Source organism: Vanacampus margaritifer, chromosome 10 (genome assembly GCF_051991255.1).
Source record: "Vanacampus margaritifer isolate UIUO_Vmar chromosome 10, RoL_Vmar_1.0, whole genome shotgun sequence".
Classification (NCBI taxonomy): domain Eukaryota; kingdom Metazoa; phylum Chordata; class Actinopteri; order Syngnathiformes; family Syngnathidae; genus Vanacampus; species Vanacampus margaritifer.
In genome coordinates this window covers 14,565,274-14,588,552 of record NC_135441.1, presented here as the reverse complement: position 1 = coordinate 14,588,552, position 23,279 = coordinate 14,565,274, and the positions used below count along the sequence as shown (strand labels likewise).

The following is a 23,279-nucleotide window of genomic DNA, read 5'->3' as shown; positions in this document are numbered from 1 at the left end:
AGGAGAAAGGCAGAACGGCGTGAAATAAAGCGGTCATGAAACGTCCTCATGGACACTTAACTTTGATTATGCTACTAAGGTGTGAACTGTAGGTTCCTTCCTCATTTTTTCTTCACCTTTCACAAAGTTTGCTGACAATCGTGTGTGCAATATCTTTTATGCGCACGCAAACGCAGCCATACTCGCAGAAACAAACCAACAGACGCACGCAACCCAAAACGCGCCTTCTTGAACATTTTAACAGACCCCTGGGCGTCCTGGAACCATGACTGCAAACTTATCACCTCTGAGTCACGATGGGTGAGAGCAAGAGAGAGTGAGAGCGAGCGTGCGAGCGAGAGAGAGCGAGAGAGAGAGAGCGAGAGAGAGAGAGAGAGAGAGAGAGAGAGAGAGAGAGAGAGAGAGAGAGAGAGAGAGAGAGAGAGAGAGAGAGAGAGAGAGAGAGAGAGAGAGAGAGAGAGAGCCAAGGAGGAAGGGAGGGAGTAAGGAAGGAGGGGAGGCGCCGAAGTTGTCCGGCGAAGCGCACCGCGAGTCCAAACCTCTCCTTCACTGCGCGTAAAAGAAAAACAATGCTTCTTTAATCGGAAGCGTGACTGGGGTCCGCAGCAGATCACTTTGTCAGGACATCCCATCTAATCGCCATCACATTTCTAAAACCCCGAAGAATATCCCAGATTGCCCGATGCATCCATGATTCTTCCCGGGAAAACAAGCGTCGTTCTCTTGCTGGTCCTCCTCACAGCGCAAGGTAAGCGCACTGGATGTTGCTGCACTTAGAGATCAAAACAACCCAAAAAGTAGCCATTTACACGCATGACACTACTTTTAGTTCATTTGTAAATATTTGGTTGCATGGAAGGAATAGGTTTTAGTTTTGTTAGGGTAGGAGGCAAAGTGTGCATTTGTGTCCATCATTCCTTCTGGAGAAGGAAGATGATGTCGTGTAGTTGGTAACCAGACTTGAACAGAATGTCATAAATATGATGAAAGACGGGAAGCCTCTCAGTTGTTGCATAGCAAATCATTTGAAGGTAAATCATTTTGTAAACATCATATTTATTGTGTGGTTAGACTACGGTATGAGTTGGCTACAAAAGGTAATTATGGTTGATTTTTTTGTTTTGTAGTACGAGCCCAAAAATTTGTGTTGTGGGCAAGGAGAGCTCTTTATTTTGCATGCATGTCTGCCTATGACAAAATGAAAAAAAAACAAAAAAACGTAATACCTTTCCATTTAATTACACTCAATATCCAGTTCATCCCCATTTAAATTCCCATGGAATGTTTTCATTTTCAATCTTTCCAAAATATCACAAATTCCCATGAAAATTTGCAATGCTACTTACAATTGAGTTCGCATTGCAACCACAATAATAAATACATTATTTCCTATTTTTTGGGGGTGGCAGTTTTACAGGTTTTGTCCATGCTCTCATGCAGATGCAGCTATCCCTAATGTAGTGGCCAGTGTGAGCACAAAGCTATGTAAACATATTCATACGTCAACCCCTGGAGCTACTGTGCATCTTATAGTTTGTAGAAAACACACATACTGGACTTAAAACAAACACGGTTGATGTTGATGCGATCTGCAGGGTTGTGGGTCCCTTGTAAACGCGCAGGCCAGAGGTCATTGTTAGGCAGAGGCAAGAAGCCCTCAACGTGAAAGCGTTTTTTTTTTGTGTCACTTGGCTGAACTTATTGCATTGAATAATTTTCAAATCTTATCGAAACTTTGTGATTTTCATTTCAGTTTGTAGCGTTTGATGGATAATTCTATTTATAGCCTTTCCTAGGGTTTCCCCCGGTGCCTTATGAGCCTGGCGGCCCGCCAGGCTACACGTCCAAACACCCCCGCCCCCTCTGAGGAGTAGTAGTACGTTCCCGGCTGGATATTTCTTCCCAGGCTGTCCCTGACCACCAGGTTTAGCAAGTTTTCTAGGGGAAATCATGCTTTCCATATAGAAATGTCCCCCAAAAAAACAAAAACAAAAATTTTATTACATTTTCAAACCCCTGCGATTGGCTAGCGACCAGTACGGGGTGGGTGTACCCTGCCTACTGCCTGTAGGCGGCGGGAATAGGCTCCTGCATCCCCACGACCCTAGACATTTACACACCGTTTCCATTTTTGTTTCATGTTTTATAAAATCATAATAAAAGAATGCAAAAAAATTGACTCCTTTAAAAAGTGTAATAAAGATGAAAGTCATGTTCACTCACTGTAGTATTGCTAAGTTGAAATGTGCCTTTCAGGGGCGTGGCCAAGTGGCCATTTACCATTTCAGTGTTCTCGTCTGCTCCCTGTGAGTGCTTTCATTTTGTATTCATGTGTTTAGCTGAAAGTGCATCGGCAACTGCTACTTAGATCAGAAACGTAGATTTATGTAATAAATATTTGATATTTTGAAGTGGACAAACTCATTACTTCTTTGTCTGCGTGAAAATGACTTTGCTTGGCCAATTTATATACTGTTACTTATATATATGTGCCGTTTGTGTTTCTTTCTGCTTGTTTCATTTGGTATCTTTTAGGGGTGTGAATTGCCTCGTACCTGGCGATTCGATTCGTATCACGATTCATAGGTCACGATTTGATTCAATATTGATTAATCCCGATACGAATCTATAAATTGATTATTGTGATTTTTTTTTTTTACTCAAATTTAGAAAATACTAACGCTGACACTGTAACATTTTTATGAAAATGTATTTTTATGAAAATGTATTTATTTATGTGAAAATTCAGGCTTATACCTGAGCCACTGTATTTAACAAACAGGTTGCAGTCTGTTTCATGTCTGAACAGCACTGCAATAAAATATTAAGGCTTAATGTTCCATTAATATAACATTCTTCCGTGCTTAATGTGTGAATCCTAACCCTAAGTAAGACATTTTGTTGAATATTCCCATAAAAAATCTATGTTTAAAAATCGAATCGAGAATTGCACGCTTTAAGATCGCGATATATTGCCGAATCGATTATTTCCAACACCCCTAGTATCTTTGATACTCACTTTGAACAGTGCGTAATAATAGGAAGTAAGTGTATATTAACGTCATTCGTTAAATGGGATGAGATATTTTCCGTTATGTGTGGGTTTAAATCACCCACTTAGCCCGTTCAATACCTAATGATTCCACCAGTTTCTAGTGTGCTTTAAATAGCTACTTTTGTCATGGTTTCCTTAAGTGGCTCCCCAGACACCCATTTCAGTCATTCAACAATGTTACGATCCTGAATTTCATTTAATTCACAGAGTAAAGTGAAGCTAATTTCCCAGGAGATGGTCTTCTCTAGTGAATTGGAAGCTCAGAGCATAATGAACATCTTTCTGGATTATATATGATAACATCCTTAAATAACAATAATGTTCATTTTGGTGTTCTGACTGCGTCAATAACACGTTCTCAGCCTGTCAATCAAACTGCAGGGTGTGACGCAGCTACTGCATCTGTGGGGGAATCGCTGCTCATACCAAGTACGTTGAAAAGTCGCTCCCAAAAGATCCAAAGTCTTTCCCAGGAGAGAAGAGCAGCACACAGATAAGAAGTATTTGAGTTCTTATGAGTGTTTTGTTATGTGCAAATATTTTTAAACTTTTCACTTTCAAAGAGTGCAAAAATAAATATGATGCCCCCCCGCCCCCCACCCCTCTCGGGAGTAGTGCTAAGTGCTTCACATTGTCACACTGTAGTCATCAGGTGCACCGCGACGAATCACACGCAGCCTTGAACTTGACGCATACGCGTGGATCGACTTCTCTCTTAGCTCCGCTTCAGCTAGATTACAACTCGTTAAACAACACCTCCCCAACATTGGAGAAATGTCAGGGAAATCGGACAATGGCTGATTGCCGTAGACACCGAGTCTGACGGAAGAGGGCAAAGGAGAGGACATCTGCTGTGGGTTCAAACCTAAAAACGAGATTTTGCCCTCTCCTTCTTCGTTGGCCAGGAGGATTCTCAACTGGACTGTGTGTACAAATAACATCGTGAAAAACCCACACAGGAACTCACAGTGGGGGGGGGGGGTTGTGTGCTGCAAAAGATATTGTCTCCTGCCATCCATGATTGGAGAATTTGTCAACGCAAGAGATAAAACGCTGAACCTGCAGTCAGCTGCATCAAGCTATTTCCGAGGAATAATCGGACCCGAGTGGCTTGCTCGGAGGTGTGCGGCAGACGAGCTCGAATATTGGCAGTTATGACATTCACGAAAGAAAGTCAGCCTGTGGGTCGGTTGTGGCACACGTCAGCAAATTTTGAAGATGAGACGGTGTCTTAAGGTTTAAGATTTAGTGATTGAAATCAGCTGAATTGCATAATATGTTTTAGCGGCCTACAGCAGTTTGCCAGCTTAGAGGGATGTCCGGCCAAGGTGGCGTAAAACTGATCTGTGTGAGGTTTTGGGATTGACTCTCTATCTTTACTTTTTTTTTTTTTTTTTTTTGGCTTCTTAGTATAACATGGACTATGTGCCACGGAGGAGGCGGGACTTCCGACTTCCGAGTTTTCACCCATCAACTTTGTTTCAGTTTCCGGTTTGCGACGTGTGGGCCGCGTCCCAGTATTTGCGCTTCCGCCTTTGTGCCCCTCGGTTGCGCGTTCCCGTCGACGGGTGCGAGGCTGCGAGTGGGTAGTGTCTGTCTCAGTGTCCCAAGCATTTCAGATAGCCGAGACGCCCTCCCGCCGAGAGCGGGGGGAGCACGCGGTTGGAACGTGTTGGAACGCGGCCAGCAGTGGCCGAAAACGGCGCTGATGTGTAAGACCCGGAAGTCGGAAGTCCGTGGCATCTATCATATTGCCTATCAAGATTATACACAGCAAAAATTGGAGAGTTAAAATTGGAGAGTTAAATTTGTGGGAGTTCATTTTAACTCTCAAACTTTAATTTAACTAGTTAGGTTCACTGACAGTGTACTGTGGATCAAATCTCGGTCACGGCAAACTTGTTAGAAGTCAGAGTTTACTTTTAAGAGTATTTGAGAAGAGTTAATCGTCTAAACCTGTAGTGTTAATTTAACTCAGTGAGTTAAAAAAAGTGATAGACCGATACGTTTTTTTTCCAAGGCATAAACCGATACAGATTATTCGTAGTCAAGGAGGCAGATAACCGATATTTCAAGCCAATATTCATTTGCAGTAAAAGAGAAAATATTAGCGGAAAAAAACAAAAAACTATTTATTTTAATTTTAAACATATAAAGAGTTGAGAGCTTTGTTTAAAAAAAATATAACGAAAATTGCAGGGAGCTTCCAGGGTCATCAGCATGTGTTAAGCTAAATTAAAAACTAAGCAAGTAAATATTTCCCTAAAGATTTTTTTTTTACTGTAAATTTTTTAAAGTTTTACAACAAAATGTTGTAATTAATTTTATTATTTTGTAAAATAAAAAGTGTCAGCAACATTTTTTTTTTTTTAATAAAAAAAGAAATTTAAATAAATCCATTAATTAAAGCTCCCTGTATCTCACTGAGCAACAAATGCATACACATGTAGCTAATTTGGGGTTTTCGTCAGGGTTCGTAAAAGGTTTCAAAAGATCTTCACATACAGTGAAAAATTGTCTGCATATGTTCGAAGTGTCTTTGCGACAAGTAAAAACTGTCTGTGAACATCTTACAAATCCTGATGAAAACCCTAAATTCGCTATGTTCGCAAACATTCACAGTTTAGTGAGATACCAGCTTTATTGGCTTTCTGATTCGTAAAAAGGCCGATGCCGATGTTTGTCAAAATGGCAATTATCAGCCGGGCTGATTTCTGGTCCATCCCTAGTTAACTCATTCACTCCCAGCCGTTTTCACTGAAGCAACCCCCTTAGCTCCCGGCTGTTTTACTGGATTTTGACTGATTTTGCAAGGTCCACAGAATATTGTGTTCTATTGGTATAAAAACATGGACACCTACCAAAAGAAAGATTAGAGTCTCTTCTTTCATCATTATTCACATTTAATTCAAAACACTGGGGGATAAGAGCTTTTAGCAACAAGGCCCTGGCAAATCTCTTATACTCTGCTGCCACCTGCTGGATGTTTTTTTGTAATAACTACCATTGCTTTTAGCGACCTCTTCAGGTCAGAGGCTGCTTCAAAACTTTCTGTATGCTCTAGCATAAAAAAATTATAAATTAAAAAACGTATAAATACGTTTTTGGGACTATGACAATATTTAAAATAGAACGTTTTTATACGTTTTTGGGAGGAAATGAGTTAAGAATGTACTCTCTCCCAGTGTGAAACATTTTAACTATTTTAAAAGTGTTGATTGAACTCTGGAAAGTGTATGGCTACTTAAAATCAACTCTGTTAGAATATATTCAGCACTGGGCTTTTTGCTGTGTATATAAAAGTTCACGATTTGCCTTGTAATTAATGGTGGCTTGAAGTAGAAGACACAGTGCCACCTACTGGATGGATGGAGCGCTGCTTTACGTGCCATTCATGTAAAATCACCTTTTCACTTTCTCCCTTTGAGCAGCTTTGTTTAAACTAAGCCAGTGTTGTTTAGATGTGCTTGCAAACAGATGTCTCCTTGCATCTCAGCGTCACCAAGCATGTTGGCTTTTGCACCAGACTTAAATGCTCCCGCGAGTTCGATGCTAGCAAGCAGCTCTCCGGTTTCGCTCCCAGTTGTAATAAAGTTGCGTTGAAGTCTGACAGGAAATCATCAGAACGCGTGTGGTTGCGCGTGGCTTAAGGCCCATGCGGGGATGCATGATCTGCTTAGCACGATTGCCGTATGATTTTTGTCACCGAGACCCCTCGTTCCCACCCACACCGCTTGCGCACACACATTCTGAATTACAACCGCAGGCAGAGGCAGACGTCTCACTCTACCGCCCATGGATTGAATTAAATACATTGTAGCCTTACAGCATGAACACACACACATCTGAGACTTGCGGGAAGTCGGAAATAAACAACTGTCAAGTAATGTCAAATTTGCTTTGTTTTTGGAGGGGCAATTTCATAACAAACTTAATGTGTGTGTGTGTGTGTTTTTTTTAGCATTCTCTTTTAAGTCGTCTTTTTTTCTCAAGTACTGTTCGTAATGTAGTGGTCCATCGATACTGATTTACATACAGAACAATTTTCTGAAATGGTTGTATGGGAAATGAAATAGTGACTACAGTATTGCTTTTGTTTCTCCTTTTTTAAAATGTCGGCTTCGACAACATTCAATTGATTCCGTTATCTATTTTGTAGTCTACATCAGCTAAGATGATGTAGACCAATTACGCAGATCATTCCCGTAACTTAGCACCCACCTACAGTATCAGGTCACGCTCATGTGAACACTGATGATTCGCTAATGTTGTGTGTAATCGCCTACTTTGCTTTGGACACGCTGCAGAGATGAGAAGACATTAGCAGTGATCACTACATTGGCTGCAGCTGCACGCGCAACACGTTCTCGTCCCAAGACGCAAGATGATGACTCCATTCTCACACCGTGAATGCTGACGGTAGATAAACGGAGATATTGTTGCGCAAGTGATGTTTTGGTTGGTTGTCGTTTGCTAGCAGAATCATATGAAAAGTGCTTAACTGATTGCAATGCAATCTTATGATTGGGATTGGGCACATGCCAGTTTTTGTTTGTTTTGTTTTTACATCGTGATTAAGAACAATTGGTATCACAGGTCAATACAGATATATATATATATATATATATATATATATATATATATATATATATATATATATATATCTATATATATATATATATATACACACTAAATATTAATGGCCTGGAAAGGATTTTCATGCAAATACTGTACAGCATGCTGTACATAGGATTTTACAATTTTATAAATGTTCCAAAACCTATTGTAAACAAATGATCCCTGAAAATTTGTAAACATAAATTGAAGAAAAACATCATGGTGCATAATCAGGGTTGGGAGGGTTACTTTTAAAATGTATTCCATTACAGTTACAAGTTACCTGCTAAAATGTTTAATTAGTAACGTAATCCAAATACCATAATATTAAAGTAATGTAACTTGATTACTTTGGATTACTTTTGGATTACTCCAATACCGAGTCTGCTCATGAAGACAAAATAAAAATAAATATCACCACAAAATTTATTCTATACAATGTGCCCCTGCTATTTGACCCGGGCGGCCTGTAAATAGCAAAAATCCTTGTGTAATTAAAAAGCATGGAGGCTAAAGATAGGTTGATTGATTGATTGATTGATTAATTGATCGATTGATTGATTCAGTTCATCCAATGAGGATGACGATGCATGACATCAACTGCAAAATGAACTTTTTATCCCATTAGGCTTTTGTAAATTGTCTTTAAAGTCACAGGTGCTTTTACATTTCAATATTAACAATGGCAAACTTTTTAAAACACATATATGACAGTTCACACTGGTAAACAAAACAAAACAAAACATTAAATGGTTATAACCCCCCCCCCCCCCCCCCTTCTAAGGTATCAGCTATTTCTTTTTCCAGTAAAAGAAATCCATCCAATCAGAGGATGACCAGTTTTGTTTGCCCTTTCCTTTGAGGTCCCAATTTACCCCCTTCAATTTCCTCTTGTGGGATTCTAATAACTATTATAAATGACCAATTACCAAATAATAGCCTGCTGTGCCTCATACAAATGCAAACGGGCCAAAAGATCACGACAATACGATGATTGCTAATTGCGGATGTCTACGAAAGCAACATCCATTTTCCAGACAAAAATGTTCATAATTGTCTGTTTCAAATGGCAACGAAAATGACAGGATTGGTGACCTTGGATGTCTTTACCCCCACTTAGTCACATTTGATTCTGCCCATTATAAGATGTATCCGTGTTCTGTTCATGACCCCCCTGCACCACCAAACCCTTCCGCTCCCTTTACTGTGCTCCCACTTCCACTTGCCTCACATTTTTCCTGGAAGGCTTCTTGGCTCTCTATCTGCTCAGCTCATCCAACACGTCTCCGTGTTCACTGGAGATGAAACACACACAAAAAATTTACATCTGTCTTTTTCTGTGCCATGTGTTGTTCTCTTACCTGATCTGACCTTACTTTTTGTATGACATTACAACACTGATGCACATTTATTGCGGACTTGATATATGAAGACAAACGTATCATAAATGATACTTGAGTGTTTGAGGCCTCTGTATCATCCATATAATACTTTTTGTTTTTGTGAAGCTGTATCAGCCTAAAATGAAATACACGGACCAAAAATTTGCAGTAAATGTAACAATTTTGTTTTTGCCCTTATTTTTCGTGTGCTGAACTCAAAGATCCAAGACTTTTTCTATGTACACAAAATGTGTATTTCTCTTAAATCTTTTTTTTTTTCAGAAAAAAAACTAATATTTCTCTTAAATCTGTCTAAAACTGTGTTGGTGAGCACTTCGCCTTTGCCGAGATAGTCCTTCAACATCACATATCATCATGCTGATTAATCAGAATGATTATTGCACAGGTGTGCAGGTGTGTAACCTGGTGGTTACCCTAAATAAAAGGCCACTCGGCAGTTTTACCGTACTGGTGCATATTCAGTATTAATTCTACAAGAACTTAAACTTAGGTTCAAATTTCATAAATATACATCATTTCGTCGCTGTCCTGTGAAAAACACTTAAATCAATTTTTGTCTTTTAATTCTTTAATTATGATGAAAACTAAATGCAGACAGGGGCGGCGCTTCATGGTGGTAAGGGGCCACCCCTTGTCACTCTCTGGCCACCCCATACCAAAAATAACATTTTGTTGTCCTGTGATGTTTCTTCATAAGAATAGATTATTATTACTGATTATTATTATTAGTTTTAATGTTAGATTTGTTTATGTTATTATTATTTTTTAATCATATTATATTCATCTTATTTATTTATTGTAAAATTTCCCTGTCCATCCCAATGGAAGAAAAAAAAAGAAAAAAAGAAAAGGACATCAGCGTTTTTCATAGGACAGAGATGATACAAAATGGAAATTCTTACTGTGTATGGAAATTGATTTTGTTTTCTTCAGAAAGCCCAATAAAGGGTCAGTTTTTCAAAGAATATTAATTATCTGTCAATGGATAATGGATGTAATTATGATGGTTATGGTCATTATGGGTAATGGTGAGGTAAAAAACAAACAAATCAAACTTCATTTCTTTCCTAGTCCCAAACATACTTTGGCTTGCAGACATGTCATCTTTGTATGATAAATTAGCATTCTCAGTGAATCAGACATCAACTCCCACATCCTCAGAGATGAAAGCATGCGAGCAAGAGGCCACTAAATTTCATGCATCACTGAAACAAAAATCACATGCTGTTCGAGGCAAAGGTGAAAGTGTGTGTGTTACACAAAACACACACACACACAAGAGCACGTAGGAAGCCCCATGCATGGACCATGTGTTGAAATGAGTAGTTTGAAGCACCTTATGTCGTTCATTGTCTCAAGCAGGACACCAAAAAGCCTCAAAACCTCTTCATTGCTCCCTCTTTTCCTCTTGTCCGCACACACACATTCACGCACACTCATACACACTGTCAACCGTGTATTATTGGAGGGTAATTAGTTTCCCGCGCTGACTCCCAGCCTCATCCCGTTAAGCACATGCCTGATCAAAGAGCCTCTCACAGGCTTTGGCTCTTTGGGTTCCTGGAGCCATGAGATACGGAGGCACACTGGCTAATTCTCAATCATTGTGGCTATTTGAGGCCGAACACGCGTGACTGCTCCGCTCGTTTTCATTCGCCCGAGAAAAAAAGTCTTTGTCATCACGTCCATGTCTGTTTCGGTCGGGCTCATTTTGATGAACAAAAAATGTCTGTGATTATGCAGTCTAAAGCTTGAGAAATGTGAGCAGGTTTCTCAAGGCTTCAAGATTAGTCAATGCACTATTTTCTACTAACAGGTGTCATCCGCGCATACATTTTCTATAGTACTTGTCGCCTATCTCAGCTGATTTTGGAGGAGATAGGCAGGCTACACCCTGGATTGGTCGCTAGCCAATCACAGGGCACATATTTTGCCAACAACCTCACACTGCGATACGTATCACAGTACAAGGGTCACGATACGTATCGCGATACATATGTGTCCCATTACTGGTCTTCAAGGCGATACGTGTCCTGATATTTTACATTAATTTACTTGCATTTTTAGTGTAACAGTCCATATGTATACCTAAATGATATGTTTATTATGATGGATGGAATTTTTTTTTTTTGTTAGCAGCTCTTCTGGTTTACCACCAAGCGGCATGCCTGTTCTAAATGTGCACGCACTGCAGAGCAAGGAGCAACTTTCACAGACACACCGGGAACATTTATGAATAGGCATGAGCCGATATGAGTAAAAATATCAAAGTATTAAAATTACAGCTCATCGGGTTGGTGAAGGACTCTGGTTGGTGGCCCGGTGGGTGGTGTCTGGTCGGTGCTGGATTTCACTTTCCTTTCTTTTCTTTGGTCCTTCCTCGGGTTTCCTGACGGCCTCACGACTCTGGCTGGAAGTGTTCGGTTTAGGTGAACGGTATGGGATTTTTTTTTTTCTATAGGTTTTAGGTGAACTAATGAATACACACTCACTCGCACGCACGCACACACGCACATACACATTATCACCCACATACAAAAAAATAAATAAAATAAAAATAAAAATAAAAAAGGAGCGCAATGATGATGACATGTCAAATCGGTAAAATTACCGAATGAACAATACTGAGCTCTCCAGAAAAAAAGAAGAAAAAAAAATTACAGCTCTAAAATGTGCTTATTTAAAATTGTTGGGGAAATATTCACAGCATTTTCATGTATCACATTCTATTTTGGTTTTAAACAAAATATAGAAAAATTGGTACATTTCGAAACATGTACCATGTTTATAAGTAACTAAATGTTGATATTCTTTCTCTGATTTAATTTTTCTTAGCAAGACACAGCATCCAATCACTGATGGGCTATTTCTAAAACAGACTTCATACATACACTTATTTATTATTTTATTTTTTTAAATAAGTAGGCTACAATGCAAACACCCAAGGCACTCATGTCTCTGCCATCTCCTGCTGCGCTCATGAGACATGTGGACCAATTGAAGGCAATTGACTTCAAAGACTGCAAGCCCCTCCCACCCCCCTGCTGCTAATGCATGAGCAAAACTTGAGAGGCTGCTGTTGCTGCGCGAGCAATCTTGCTTTAACTGCCTATTTAAAGTTAACGAGCAATATCGATTCTGACACCTAGTATCAATACTGTATTGTAAGGAGGCCCGCAACGATGTATTGCCTATCGAGTTTTTGAGCTCACCCCTAATACATATGATTGCTGCATGTTTGCCAATTTGGCGGACGGTCTCTCTGCAGCATAGGGAGTGTCGTTGAATTGTCGAGAATCTAGTGTGCCGCTAGCTTACTGATTTTAAAAGGAATGAGCAAAATAACCAGGTTTAATTTTTCAATTAAAAATAACTCACAAAAATCAGTTTACAGTATATGTCCCTCATATAATACTACCTTTCCCCTTTAAACCCCCTTTTAGGTTGTTTAAATTGCTCTTGATCTTATCTGGAGCTCAGTCACACTGTATCACGTTGAGCTGTTATGAAATCTTCATAAAACATCTAAAGTCATAAATGTTTTACCACCGACTGTGTTGCTGCCACACGTGGCTTCATGAATGCACTCTTAGAGTTGCACAAACCAAACCTCTCCTTCTAAAAGCCTTGGGAAATACGCCATGATGTATAAGTTGGACACCAGCTCAACAGAGGTCAAAGGTTATAATTAACTTTTTTTTTTAATCATTACTTATGTACTTTGTGGCAAATAATGGGAATCAAAGTTCCAGTGGAGAAAAAAAAAACAGCTCAACTTATTTTTCAACAGTGAACACAAGGTCCAATTAATTGACTGATTATAATTGCTCTGCTTTCCCCTCACCCAATTAGAAGCTTAGGCAAGGTTGTGAAAGTGCACGGAGTGTTTTAAAAGCAGGTACCAAGCAGTGAGATTGCACGAGTGTCTCAGGAGGGCGACTGTTTCATTACTCCGGAAGACTCAGCTCGCCTTTGCGGTGACCCGAAGGAAACTTCTGGAAAGCCATTTTGTTGTGTGCCAACTTTTTTTCATGCAGAAATAGAAGAAAGTTTTAAATCACCTATGTGAGATAAACACATTCAAACAAACAAACACAAATAATCATAACTTAAATATAAATAATAATGAGGTGTCAAATTTAAAATAATGGATAACTTCCTTCATACTTTTTAGTTGTTGTGGTTGCCCATAAATCCAATATGTCAATATGGCTGTCATAATTCTACAACTTTTTAGGATGTAATTTATATTTATCATTCGTAGGGATGTCAAAATTAGTGCATTAATTTTGAGTTAATTTAACGCCACAATTTTTTTTTTAATGCGCGATTAGTGGAAAGCCTATACTGAGGGAATTTCCAGGCATAACGCAGCAGACACGTCCGAAATTTAGCAGTAATACATTTAATAATAATGCATATATTTGTGGAGTGGGGTGAAGTTGTATTTTACAATTTTGAAAATGTGCAGAATTTCACAAGTTACTTCATGATAAATATTGGATAGCTCTTAGCTCGTCTTACAAATGCAATTGTGCCATCTAGTGGCAGAAAATGACCTCAACACAAATCAATATCAGCCCTTTTTTTTTTTAAATTTTAATTTAACTCAATTTTCCCCGCGGACGACCCAGGACACATTGGAGAGACTTTGTCTCTCGGCTGGCCTGGGAACGCCTTGGGATCCCGTTGGAGGAGCTGGTTGAAGTGGCTAGGGAGAGGGAAGTCTGGGCTTCCCTGCTAAAGCTGCTGCCCTCGCGACCCGACCCCGGATAGGCGGCAGATAACTCAATTTTATTAATTATTATGAAATTACTGTATCAATGACTTAAAGATCCAGCCATATTTCCATTAGTTTAACATTTTTTCCACTTTTATGCTAACAAGAATATAAAAAATTATAAAATATTTTATTGTGCATTTTATTGTCAAAACGATCATGCATGTAGATTAAGCATTCTGGTGTGTTTAAGCATGCAAATTGAACTAAAATATGAATAATTGTTATTTAATAGAAGAAACCGTAATTACAGATAATCTTTTTTTTCAATGAGGTGTTTGGGGCCACTGGAAATGTCAGGGCCCCAAGCGATGCTTGTCCGCCTATGTGTGGCAAAGCTCTGTCTGCCTCGCCTCACGACATTTTTTTAATCTGCAGTTTTATTGATCAGCAAATATTGGAGTTGTGAAGAGAGACAGAAAGTGGCAAATCAGAGGTGAGGTTTCTCCCATATATATACACTACGTATTTGTAGAGGGAATTCAAATCAATTCAGCAAGTTTAACTATGAAATCATGGACAATCTTAGATTCAAAGAGTAGTAATCAATATTAGTTTATTTTTTATTATTTATGATGATGAGGCTTTCCCTCCCATGACCGCACGTTCCTGTTAAAGGAGGTTACCCCCCGAAGAGCGCTGACATTCTTGCGCAACGTTGCATCGAAATACTTGTTTTCTCAGCTTCCCTCCTGTCTTACCTTTTAATCTTTCTTGGAACACTTCAGATCGACGTGTCAGTAAGGTAACCTTTCAAATAAATCAGCTCTGTTATTTCCCTGGACGGGGTCAGAATGGAGGAGAAACACAAGCCAAGAGCCTGATGCACACCACAAAGCAGCTTTTAACGTAGGATGTCTAGATTTCATCATCATGCGTAGTCCGAAGGGCAATAAAGGTACAACTTCTTTATGAGTTTTAGAGGCTAAAGTCATAAAGAAGTTGAGACAGTATAGGTCTCGGTAGATTCAGCTTTATGTGCATTTGCTGTTTATTAATAGCTACCTATAGCGTTGTAAAACTATGCTGGTTAACAATAATGCAAAGTACGCAGCACTTTTTCCACACTGAAAATCTATAAGAGGATTAATGATGATAAGAATACAATAAATGGCGTTTAAACATGCCTCGCATAGTGCTCTTTTGAAGCCCTGTAAGAAAATAGCCTATGAAAGCTGCATGTTTTATTTATCCTATGGTGAATAAGAATGTAGCTTTTTGCACGTACATGGGCTTCTACTCGCTGAAGCACTTCACCTCCATATACATAGTGGTTAGTGCAGCATAGGAAGCACAGGTTGATGTACTGGTACTGTACTCGGGAATGGGCTGAATTGTGTGTGCAGCTTAAAAGCCTTGGTGGACGCATCGACCTTTAAGTAATATGACTTGATAATTTGTTATTTTCTTACTGTATGTTTTCTTAGATTGACTGTCTAGTATTTTTGTAAAGCTGAACTGAGGCGAGGTCATTTTCTGTTGTAATGCAACTATATCCCATTGCAAAATGCAAGGTTCGGGAAGGCTTGGTAAGTGATTGCTGACCTCACAAATCTTCCATATTTGTTTCCATCATGAATCATGTTGGAGCTAATGGCCATGTATATGGATGATCAAAACTCTAATTTTGATGACTCATGTTTTGTCTATTTGGAGGCTTTGGAGCTTTGTTAGGACACGGGCGCAGTGTGCTGGTGGTGTGAGTGTTCACTGTCCCAAGCGAGGCAACATTTTCTGCTCGGACAGGCGTGAGGGGGTCTGTATGCCATCCCACGCAGCAGTGTTACTCCTGGCACTTTTCCACAATGTGACCTTCAGCCTTACAATGCGTACGCTATGACTAAAAGAGTCTGTAGTTTTCTTTATGCATTTGGCAATTCCTTTTGGCATGAAGTCATGCAGATTCCGCAAGGCTTAGCTCAAAGGATATTTGCAATCTTTTATTGGCATGACATCTTGAAACACCCAAATAATTTTTCTGTTTACTTTTGCCAATCCAGAAGTCAAACCAGTAATTTGAGGTATATGTCTGTTTTATGTTAAATCTTGCATCGGTTCGTGAATTTTGCATTCAACTCATGCATTCAACAGTCATGACATTTCTCTCCCTCAATCAGAACTTTTCAGTTGGTGCCATGACCCGGATTGAAAAGTTGTGATCGGACTTTCACCAGTCCTTTGATCTTTACTGAAACATGATACTCAAGCTTCAGATAGCTTGATATTGAAACACATCAACCTGAGATAAGAATTTCTGCATGTGCATTCATTTGATTTTTAAGTACAACCCATAATTACCTTTCATTATTTTAACAATGATCATCATCTGTTATCATCTCTTTTTCTAAAGTTCAAGCAGATTTACAAAGACAGTCTGTTGCACTTAGTGGAAAACAACATTGACATGATTGTATTAAATGAATGTTGGTCATACTACCTACTATATTCCAATTTTATCTGTGTTGTTCAAACTATCTGTCTTTGCATTTGTTTTATTAGGCTGTTTTGCGTCCAAAGGGGAGGACCGTTTATTTCGAAGGTTATTCCGAAGGTACAACCAGTTCATCCGACCAGTGGAGAATGTGTCAGATCCGGTCACAGTGGAGTTCGAGGTGTCCATATCTCAACTGGTCAAAGTGGTAAGAATTAAACAATATTCTGAGGAGGAAAAGCAAGAATATGTTTTATAAGGCTACGTAACAAACATTTTCTTGTCAGGATGAAGTAAACCAAATAATGGAAACCAATCTGTGGCTGAGACATGTGAGTTGCATTCATGGGTCACCTTAATTTTCCCCCTGTCTGTTGACATGTAATAGTGTAAGAAAAAAGATTGTTTTTGGTAAATTTTTTTCTTGCTGTCTAGGTTTGGAATGACTACAAACTAAGATGGGCACCGGTTGAGTTTGATGGAATTGAGTTCATCCGAGTTCCATCCAATAAGATATGGAGGCCTGACATTGTTTTATACAACAAGTAAGTTAGATTCATCAGTTGGTTGATGTTTTGACCATCTTTGTCATTTGATTGATGACATTAATTGAAGTTTCATTGAATGTATTTATGTTGTTGATGCACCCACTTTAAGGGAACCAGAACTATGTCTGTTTAACTCTGATTTAGACGTGCCTGAAATTGAAAACTGAAATTTTCATGGTTGTCTCATGTCAGGCTGCAAAAGGAGAGATGGCTTTATCTTTCATTTTCCATTTTTAGACACAACAGATTTCACCCTGATTAGATCGCACAATACTCTCAGTTATTGCATGTTTATTCTTTCTGCTGAAGTGGATTTATTTTACTAAAGCACTTGAATAAACCTAAAGCCTTTTTTTCGTATTTACCTCAACGTGTGCTGACTTTTCCAATTAAATGCTGTGAAGACCTTTACATGAAATGACATTTGGGTTTCTTGGGGATGCTCTCTTCTAGTGCTGTGGGGGATTTTCTGGTGGAGGACAAGACCAAGGCTCTGCTGAAGTTTGATGGCACCATCACTTGGATTCCCCCGGCTATCTTTAAATCCTCCTGCCCCATGGACATCACCTACTTCCCTTTTGACTACCAGAACTGCTCCATGAAATTTGGCTCATGGACATATGACAAGGCCAAGATTGACCTGGTGCTCATTGGCTCAAAGGTATGAAGATCATTCATCTTGTGTACCATTATAGATAGTATACACTGACGTCACAGGATCGCGAGTCGGCCCCTTCTGGTGGGTCAAATTTCGAGCTTACGCCGAATGTTCTTTTGTTATTGATGAATGTCACGCCCAGCTTCATCTAGCGTTACTTGTGTAAGCAAGACATATGCAGAAGATTTAGCTCAACACTCCTTGCAGCGGTACATGTTGAAACGTTTGATTAGTGGAATCAACTGGATTAGCCTACAAACATTTTCCGATGTTACAGCCCGGACTGGACTTCATGGCATCATCACGTAGCCTATGCCATGACGTAGGATGGCTCGATCCTAAAACACGGAGATTCTTGCGTCTTCTGTACTTTAGGCTTTTATTGTTGCTATGTTCATTTATCATTTGTGAATTCGAGGTGAAGAATCTCAAAGACAAGTTAGCTAGTTTCCCGACTGCGCTAGCTACTAGCGCTAGAATGTTACAACAAAAACAACAACACATTTTACTCATCACTTATTTTCGTACACTTTAACAATTTCAACTTTAGGGCTGGTGATCTCAAAATCTAACATCTTGACCACCAGAAGTATTTTTAGCCACAGCTACCCACGGCTAGCGGCTCACATATAATCACACTTACCTCAATCAACATGGTCAGAACACACTTTGGTAGACTTTGTCGGTTAGAAATCCTTTCAATTTATCTTTGAAATTCCGGGCACTTCTTTGTCCGTTCCCATTTGACATTCCATAGACATAGACATTCCGTAAACGGCACACAATGTAGGGCACATGACGTCATGTGGATACTATCTATATGTACCGAAAAACAACCTGAGGCTTCCATTTAATTCAAATTTGCACCGATCCAGGTGAACCTCAAAGACTTCTGGGAAAGCGGAGAATGGGAGATCATAGACGCACCTGGTTACAAGCACGACATCAAATATAACTGCTGCGAGGAGATCTACCCAGACATCACCTACTCCTTCTACATCCGCCGCCTGCCGCTGTTCTACACCATCAACCTCATCATCCCCTGCCTACTCATATCCTTCCTCACCGTGCTGGTTTTCTACCTGCCATCCGACTGCGGCGAGAAAGTCACCCTGTGCATCTCCGTCCTTCTCTCCCTCACCGTGTTCCTGCTGGTCATCACGGAGACCATCCCCTCCACGTCGCTGGTCATCCCGCTGATCGGCGAGTACCTCCTCTTCACCATGATTTTTGTCACGCTCAGCATCGTCATCACTGTGTTCGTGCTGAACGTCCACTACCGCACTCCCATGACTCACACGATGCCCGAGTGGGTAAGGTCCGTGTTCCTCGGGGTGCTGCCGAGGGTCATGCTGATGAGGCGGCCCATCGACCAAGGCGGCTCGACGACTCCCAGCATCACAGCGGGGACGGGAGGAGGAGGGAGCAGCGGAGGGAACAAAAAGAGAAAGAACAGTGTCGGAAGCGGGTCAGGAAGTGTGAGCATTGGGGGGATCACGGGAGGCGTGGCGTGCCCACCGCTGGATGGTGGGGCAGGTGGAGGAGGGTCCTCCTCAGTGGGCGGCTCCATGAACTGTATTGAGTACGGTGAGATGAACCGTGACAATAAGCGGGAAATGAACAGAAGATGTCCCTACAGAGGCAAGGAGGTTCCAACACCTGTTCCTCCTCCCAAGGTGCCCCCATCATCTCAGGGCCCTCAGAGCCAGAGACCCCCAGAGTCAGAGCTGCCCAAACTGCCAAGGGCCTTGAACTCGCCCTCGCAAGTCAACGCCGTCGTGGCATTCTCTGTCATTTCGCCTGAGGTCAAGCAGGCCATTGAAAGCGTGAAGTACATCGCCGAGAATATGAGGACTCGCAACAAAGCCAAAGAGGTATGATCAAATACAGTGCTCAATCAGCGTATCATTTATTCTTACCATTTTAACCCCTTCCAACCCATAGACCATTTCAGTAGACATGACATATTTGCGTGCCTAAACCAATAAAAAGGCATAATTTGGATGATGTCAACACTTCTGGTTCATGATTGGATCCTAGCTAACCAATCACAATCTCAAGTTTAAATGATGTTCATGTTAAAAATGTTACATAAAAATCAGTAAAATAAATAAAAAAGTTAAATAAAAAAAATACCCAGCAGAAAAAACGCAGATCTGAAAGAGTTAAATTGTCAATAATTTTTTTTAAATATGACTCGCTATTTTGTTGTTTGCATTTAAATCTGACACACACTAAAAAGACAAATCGTCATATAAAATCGTCATATTTTCCAAATCAGTCTAGATTGCAACTAAATCCATCAAATGATCCAACACCCACAATTGAAAAATAAATAAATAAATAAAAGATCAGGCAATGTTTCATGTTTTGTTAGATTTAAAAACAAATATTGAAATTAGTCACTTTATTTGATCAGATGACAACCGAAAAGTCAACCCGCCCAAAAAGTTCTTGACCAAAATATATTCTTTGCAACCTCACTAGTCTGATATCAGAAGACGGCCATTTTGCTACTTGCTATCGAGTGAAGTAGTGGCTCAGGTCTCAGGTAACAACCAATCACAGCTCAGCTTCAGAAAACAGGTGAGCTGTGATTGGTCTTTGCTTGAGCCTGAACAACAACAGTCAACAGCAAGTGCCAAAATGGCCGCTCCCTGAGAAGGATTTTGCTTCATAACTCATATTCCACAGATGTAATACTAATCAGAATGTCATGTTTACACTAGTGACGTCACATATAACATATTGTCAAGAAATGTTTAAGGTTGACTTAACTGTTACCATCATATAAACTTTATGAACTGTACAGGCGATTTTTAAGTTTCATTTTGGTCCACGCATACATTAGAGAACCAGAAAGATACACACCGAGTCAACCCCGCAGTGTACTTTACCCTGTGTGTGTCTCTATGCTGAGAGTGTTAGCAAAGGGCTATAAATGGCGAGTAAAGCCCCCTTGTTGGAAGGGCTTCTCCTATCTCGTCCTCACACCCTGGATGGGCCTGATATGTTTGTTGCGCCATCTTTTCTTTGTAACACCGCGATCTGGCTGTGAAGAATAGCCATGCAGGCTCCTGTCTGGGCACAACAATAGCATTACGGCCACAGTAGCCTTGATCCTATTGTACACACCTGAATGATCAAAGGATACACCAGAAGCACACACATGCTCACACACAAACGCAAACACGCGCACACAGGCTTTGACCGCATAGCAATATAGTGTAGCTTGTGCTAAAAACAAATTATACGCTTACATGTGCAGCCACCTCAATAGCTTGACATTTGTTTGGTCCACATGTGTTGTCCCAGTTTCACAGGAGGGAAATTGCTTTATTGGTTGAGGTTATGTCTATCTCTGCTATTGTAGAAGGTGCAAGTTGAACGCAATTCTTCACGGCACGCTGGTAGATATTTAGTTTTTCAGCAAATAACGGAGGATAGGTTTCCCCAAAAATCAACAAACAGGCGAATGCTGAACCATGAATATGCAGGGTTCACTGTAATCAAATATGAGCATATAAAATTTGCATTTTATGATTTCTATTGCTGTATCTGATGAGTATGTATTAGTGTACAACATAACTAGCTGCCGCTAATGTATTTTTTTTGTTGTCCTCAATAGGTGGAAGATGACTGGAAGTACGTTGCCATGGTCATCGACAGGATCTTCCTGTGGGTGTTTGTGACGGTGTGTGTACTGGGAACACTGGGGCTCTTCCTCCAGCCGCTCATCAGCTTTTTTAAATGAAAGACACTTTCCACGCTCACCACTGTGGGAAAAATCGCACCTGCAGGTCTTTCACATCACACGTCGGGCTGTCGTCTTCTTTACCCTCTCTTGTTCCTCCCCGGCCCTCGTCAGTCATCACCTCTCGCCGTCAACTGCACATCCCTACACTTGACTTTCCCAGAATTCCTCAATCACCCCGTGCCTCACCCCACTGATGTGCACGCAAGCCATCGCGTGTACTTCCCCTATAACTGTTTGTTACAAAATAACATCTGCTCTCCTTTTTGACGACTTTGTCCTCAAATGCCAGTAATGTCACCTTCCTTGTCTTCCTCAAGGCACATGGTGTCTATGCTCCTTTTCATTTATTTTCTGTCAAAATGTCCTCTCAGCTATTGTTATGGTACAGTGGTCTTGTGGTCATAATTGCTGCATAGGATTTGACCACCAGTTGGATCTTTTCGCCCTTATTCTTATATTGTAGATCTCACTGATCTTTTAAGGGTTATAACACTTTTATACAGTGACGCTGTGACATACGAGTTTAATTAATTCTGCGATCACACTCGTAAATCAAAGCATTCATACCTCAAAACATCTTTCCCCATTGAAATGAATGGAAATGCTAATAATCCGTTCCAGCCTCTGAAAATAACTCAACACAATTTTTTAAAATGATTTTTCAAAAGATAAATAGCACTCGATAATATTGTACTTTATAAAACATACAAAGTATGACATGATTAAGCACATAGAGACATAGAGACACACAAGAGTTTCACATCTGACCAAGTAAGATGCAGTAATGTTAGTCATTCTTTGCACTATTGTCTATCTTGTCCATGTCTTGCCCCACCCTTTGTGTTCAGACAACATCACATAAAGTGTTAAAGCACTGCAACACCAATGCTATTTGTTAGTCCGTGCATTTTTTGTTAGCATTAAGCTAAACAGACAGCTACTGTATGTGGTTGTTGTCAATACATAATGCGTAATACGACTTGTTGTGAAGTGAGTTGAGTTGATTCACTGCCGCCATACAACGCTCAAATTTTGCTCCCAAGTCAAAGCACAAAATCAGCTGAATAATGACTCGGATTTCGAAAACTTGGACGTTGGGTCACTGGTATGTCAAGGTACCACTGTATAAGAGTGCACTGGAATTGAATTTAAGAGTTAAGATGACTAAGTAAATTTTTTATATACATTTTTTGGAGTATTTGTTCAAATCAAGCACAGTAAATATTTAATTTCAGTAATTATTGTCAATTGTCAATGTCATTAATTATGACCATTTTCTCGTATATTCACACATGAATAAGGTCAAAAGGATATTATTTTTTTTGAAAAACAGTGCACAGCAAATAATCATTAAAGAGAGCACACACACACTGTCTTCAGAACGCCGGAATATAAGACAGAATGATGTCATAATATAAAGTTAGTATCAAAGAAAGACAATCTACTTTTCAGAAAATGACAGCATGATCTTTCATATTGAGATGCTGTACTTCTTTCTAACAAATGGATCATATGAAACACTGCCTGTTGTTTCTTTATTTTCAAACACCTTGTAGAAATATTTGTGGAATACAGGTGAGAAATGCATGGGCTGGGAATAGGAGACACGACTAAGGCTTCATATTGGTTTGCATCATCATCTTCATCATCATCATCATCATCACAAGGAGCAGAATTATTAACTGTGGAATTTACTATGGCACAAGAAACTCATGTATAGAAACATTTTGGATTACTTCATGGAAATTAAACTTTGGGGGAAAAAAATTGCCTGTCAGTTTGTTGGAGTTCTACTGTAAGAAAAGTGTAACCACAGTAATATCAAGAATCTCTCCTCGAAAACACATTATCAACTCCATTAGGTTTTTCAAGCATCACATAGCATTAGCTACAGTGACTAAGTAATAAGAGAAAATTACACCAAGCTGCACTCAAGCGAAAGCGTATGAAATAGGTCTTGCATTCGCTCTTTAGTCAGTGTTCGAGCTTTATTAAATTTAAGAAATTACACTTTGTGATTATGCACACAG

The 23,279-nt window shown here is 39.9% G+C and overlaps 1 protein-coding gene across 4 annotated transcripts; it reads left to right on the top strand.

Moving 5' to 3' along the window:
- The first annotated feature begins 433 nt into the window (after positions 1 to 433).
- On the top strand, positions 434 to 22,487 carry LOC144059068 (neuronal acetylcholine receptor subunit alpha-3-like). 4 transcript variants are annotated; one of them, XM_077577888.1, is made up of 8 exons: positions 15,278 to 15,384; positions 15,512 to 15,684; positions 16,355 to 16,494; positions 16,574 to 16,618; positions 16,722 to 16,831; positions 17,288 to 17,495; positions 18,368 to 19,366; positions 21,121 to 22,487. In XM_077577888.1, exons 2-8 carry the CDS (start codon positions 15,618 to 15,620, stop codon positions 21,244 to 21,246), a joined length of 1,695 nt encoding a protein of 564 aa, XP_077434014.1. In that variant the 5' UTR covers positions 15,278 to 15,384; positions 15,512 to 15,617; the 3' UTR covers positions 21,247 to 22,487. The 4 variants fall into 4 exon arrangements, with proteins under 4 accessions (XP_077434016.1, XP_077434017.1, XP_077434013.1 ...); XM_077577890.1 differs by lacking the exons at positions 15,278 to 15,384; positions 15,512 to 15,684 and adding an exon at positions 434 to 748; XM_077577891.1 differs by lacking the exons at positions 15,278 to 15,384; positions 15,512 to 15,684 and adding an exon at positions 14,832 to 15,234.
- The last annotated feature ends 792 nt before the right edge of the window (positions 22,488 to 23,279 follow it).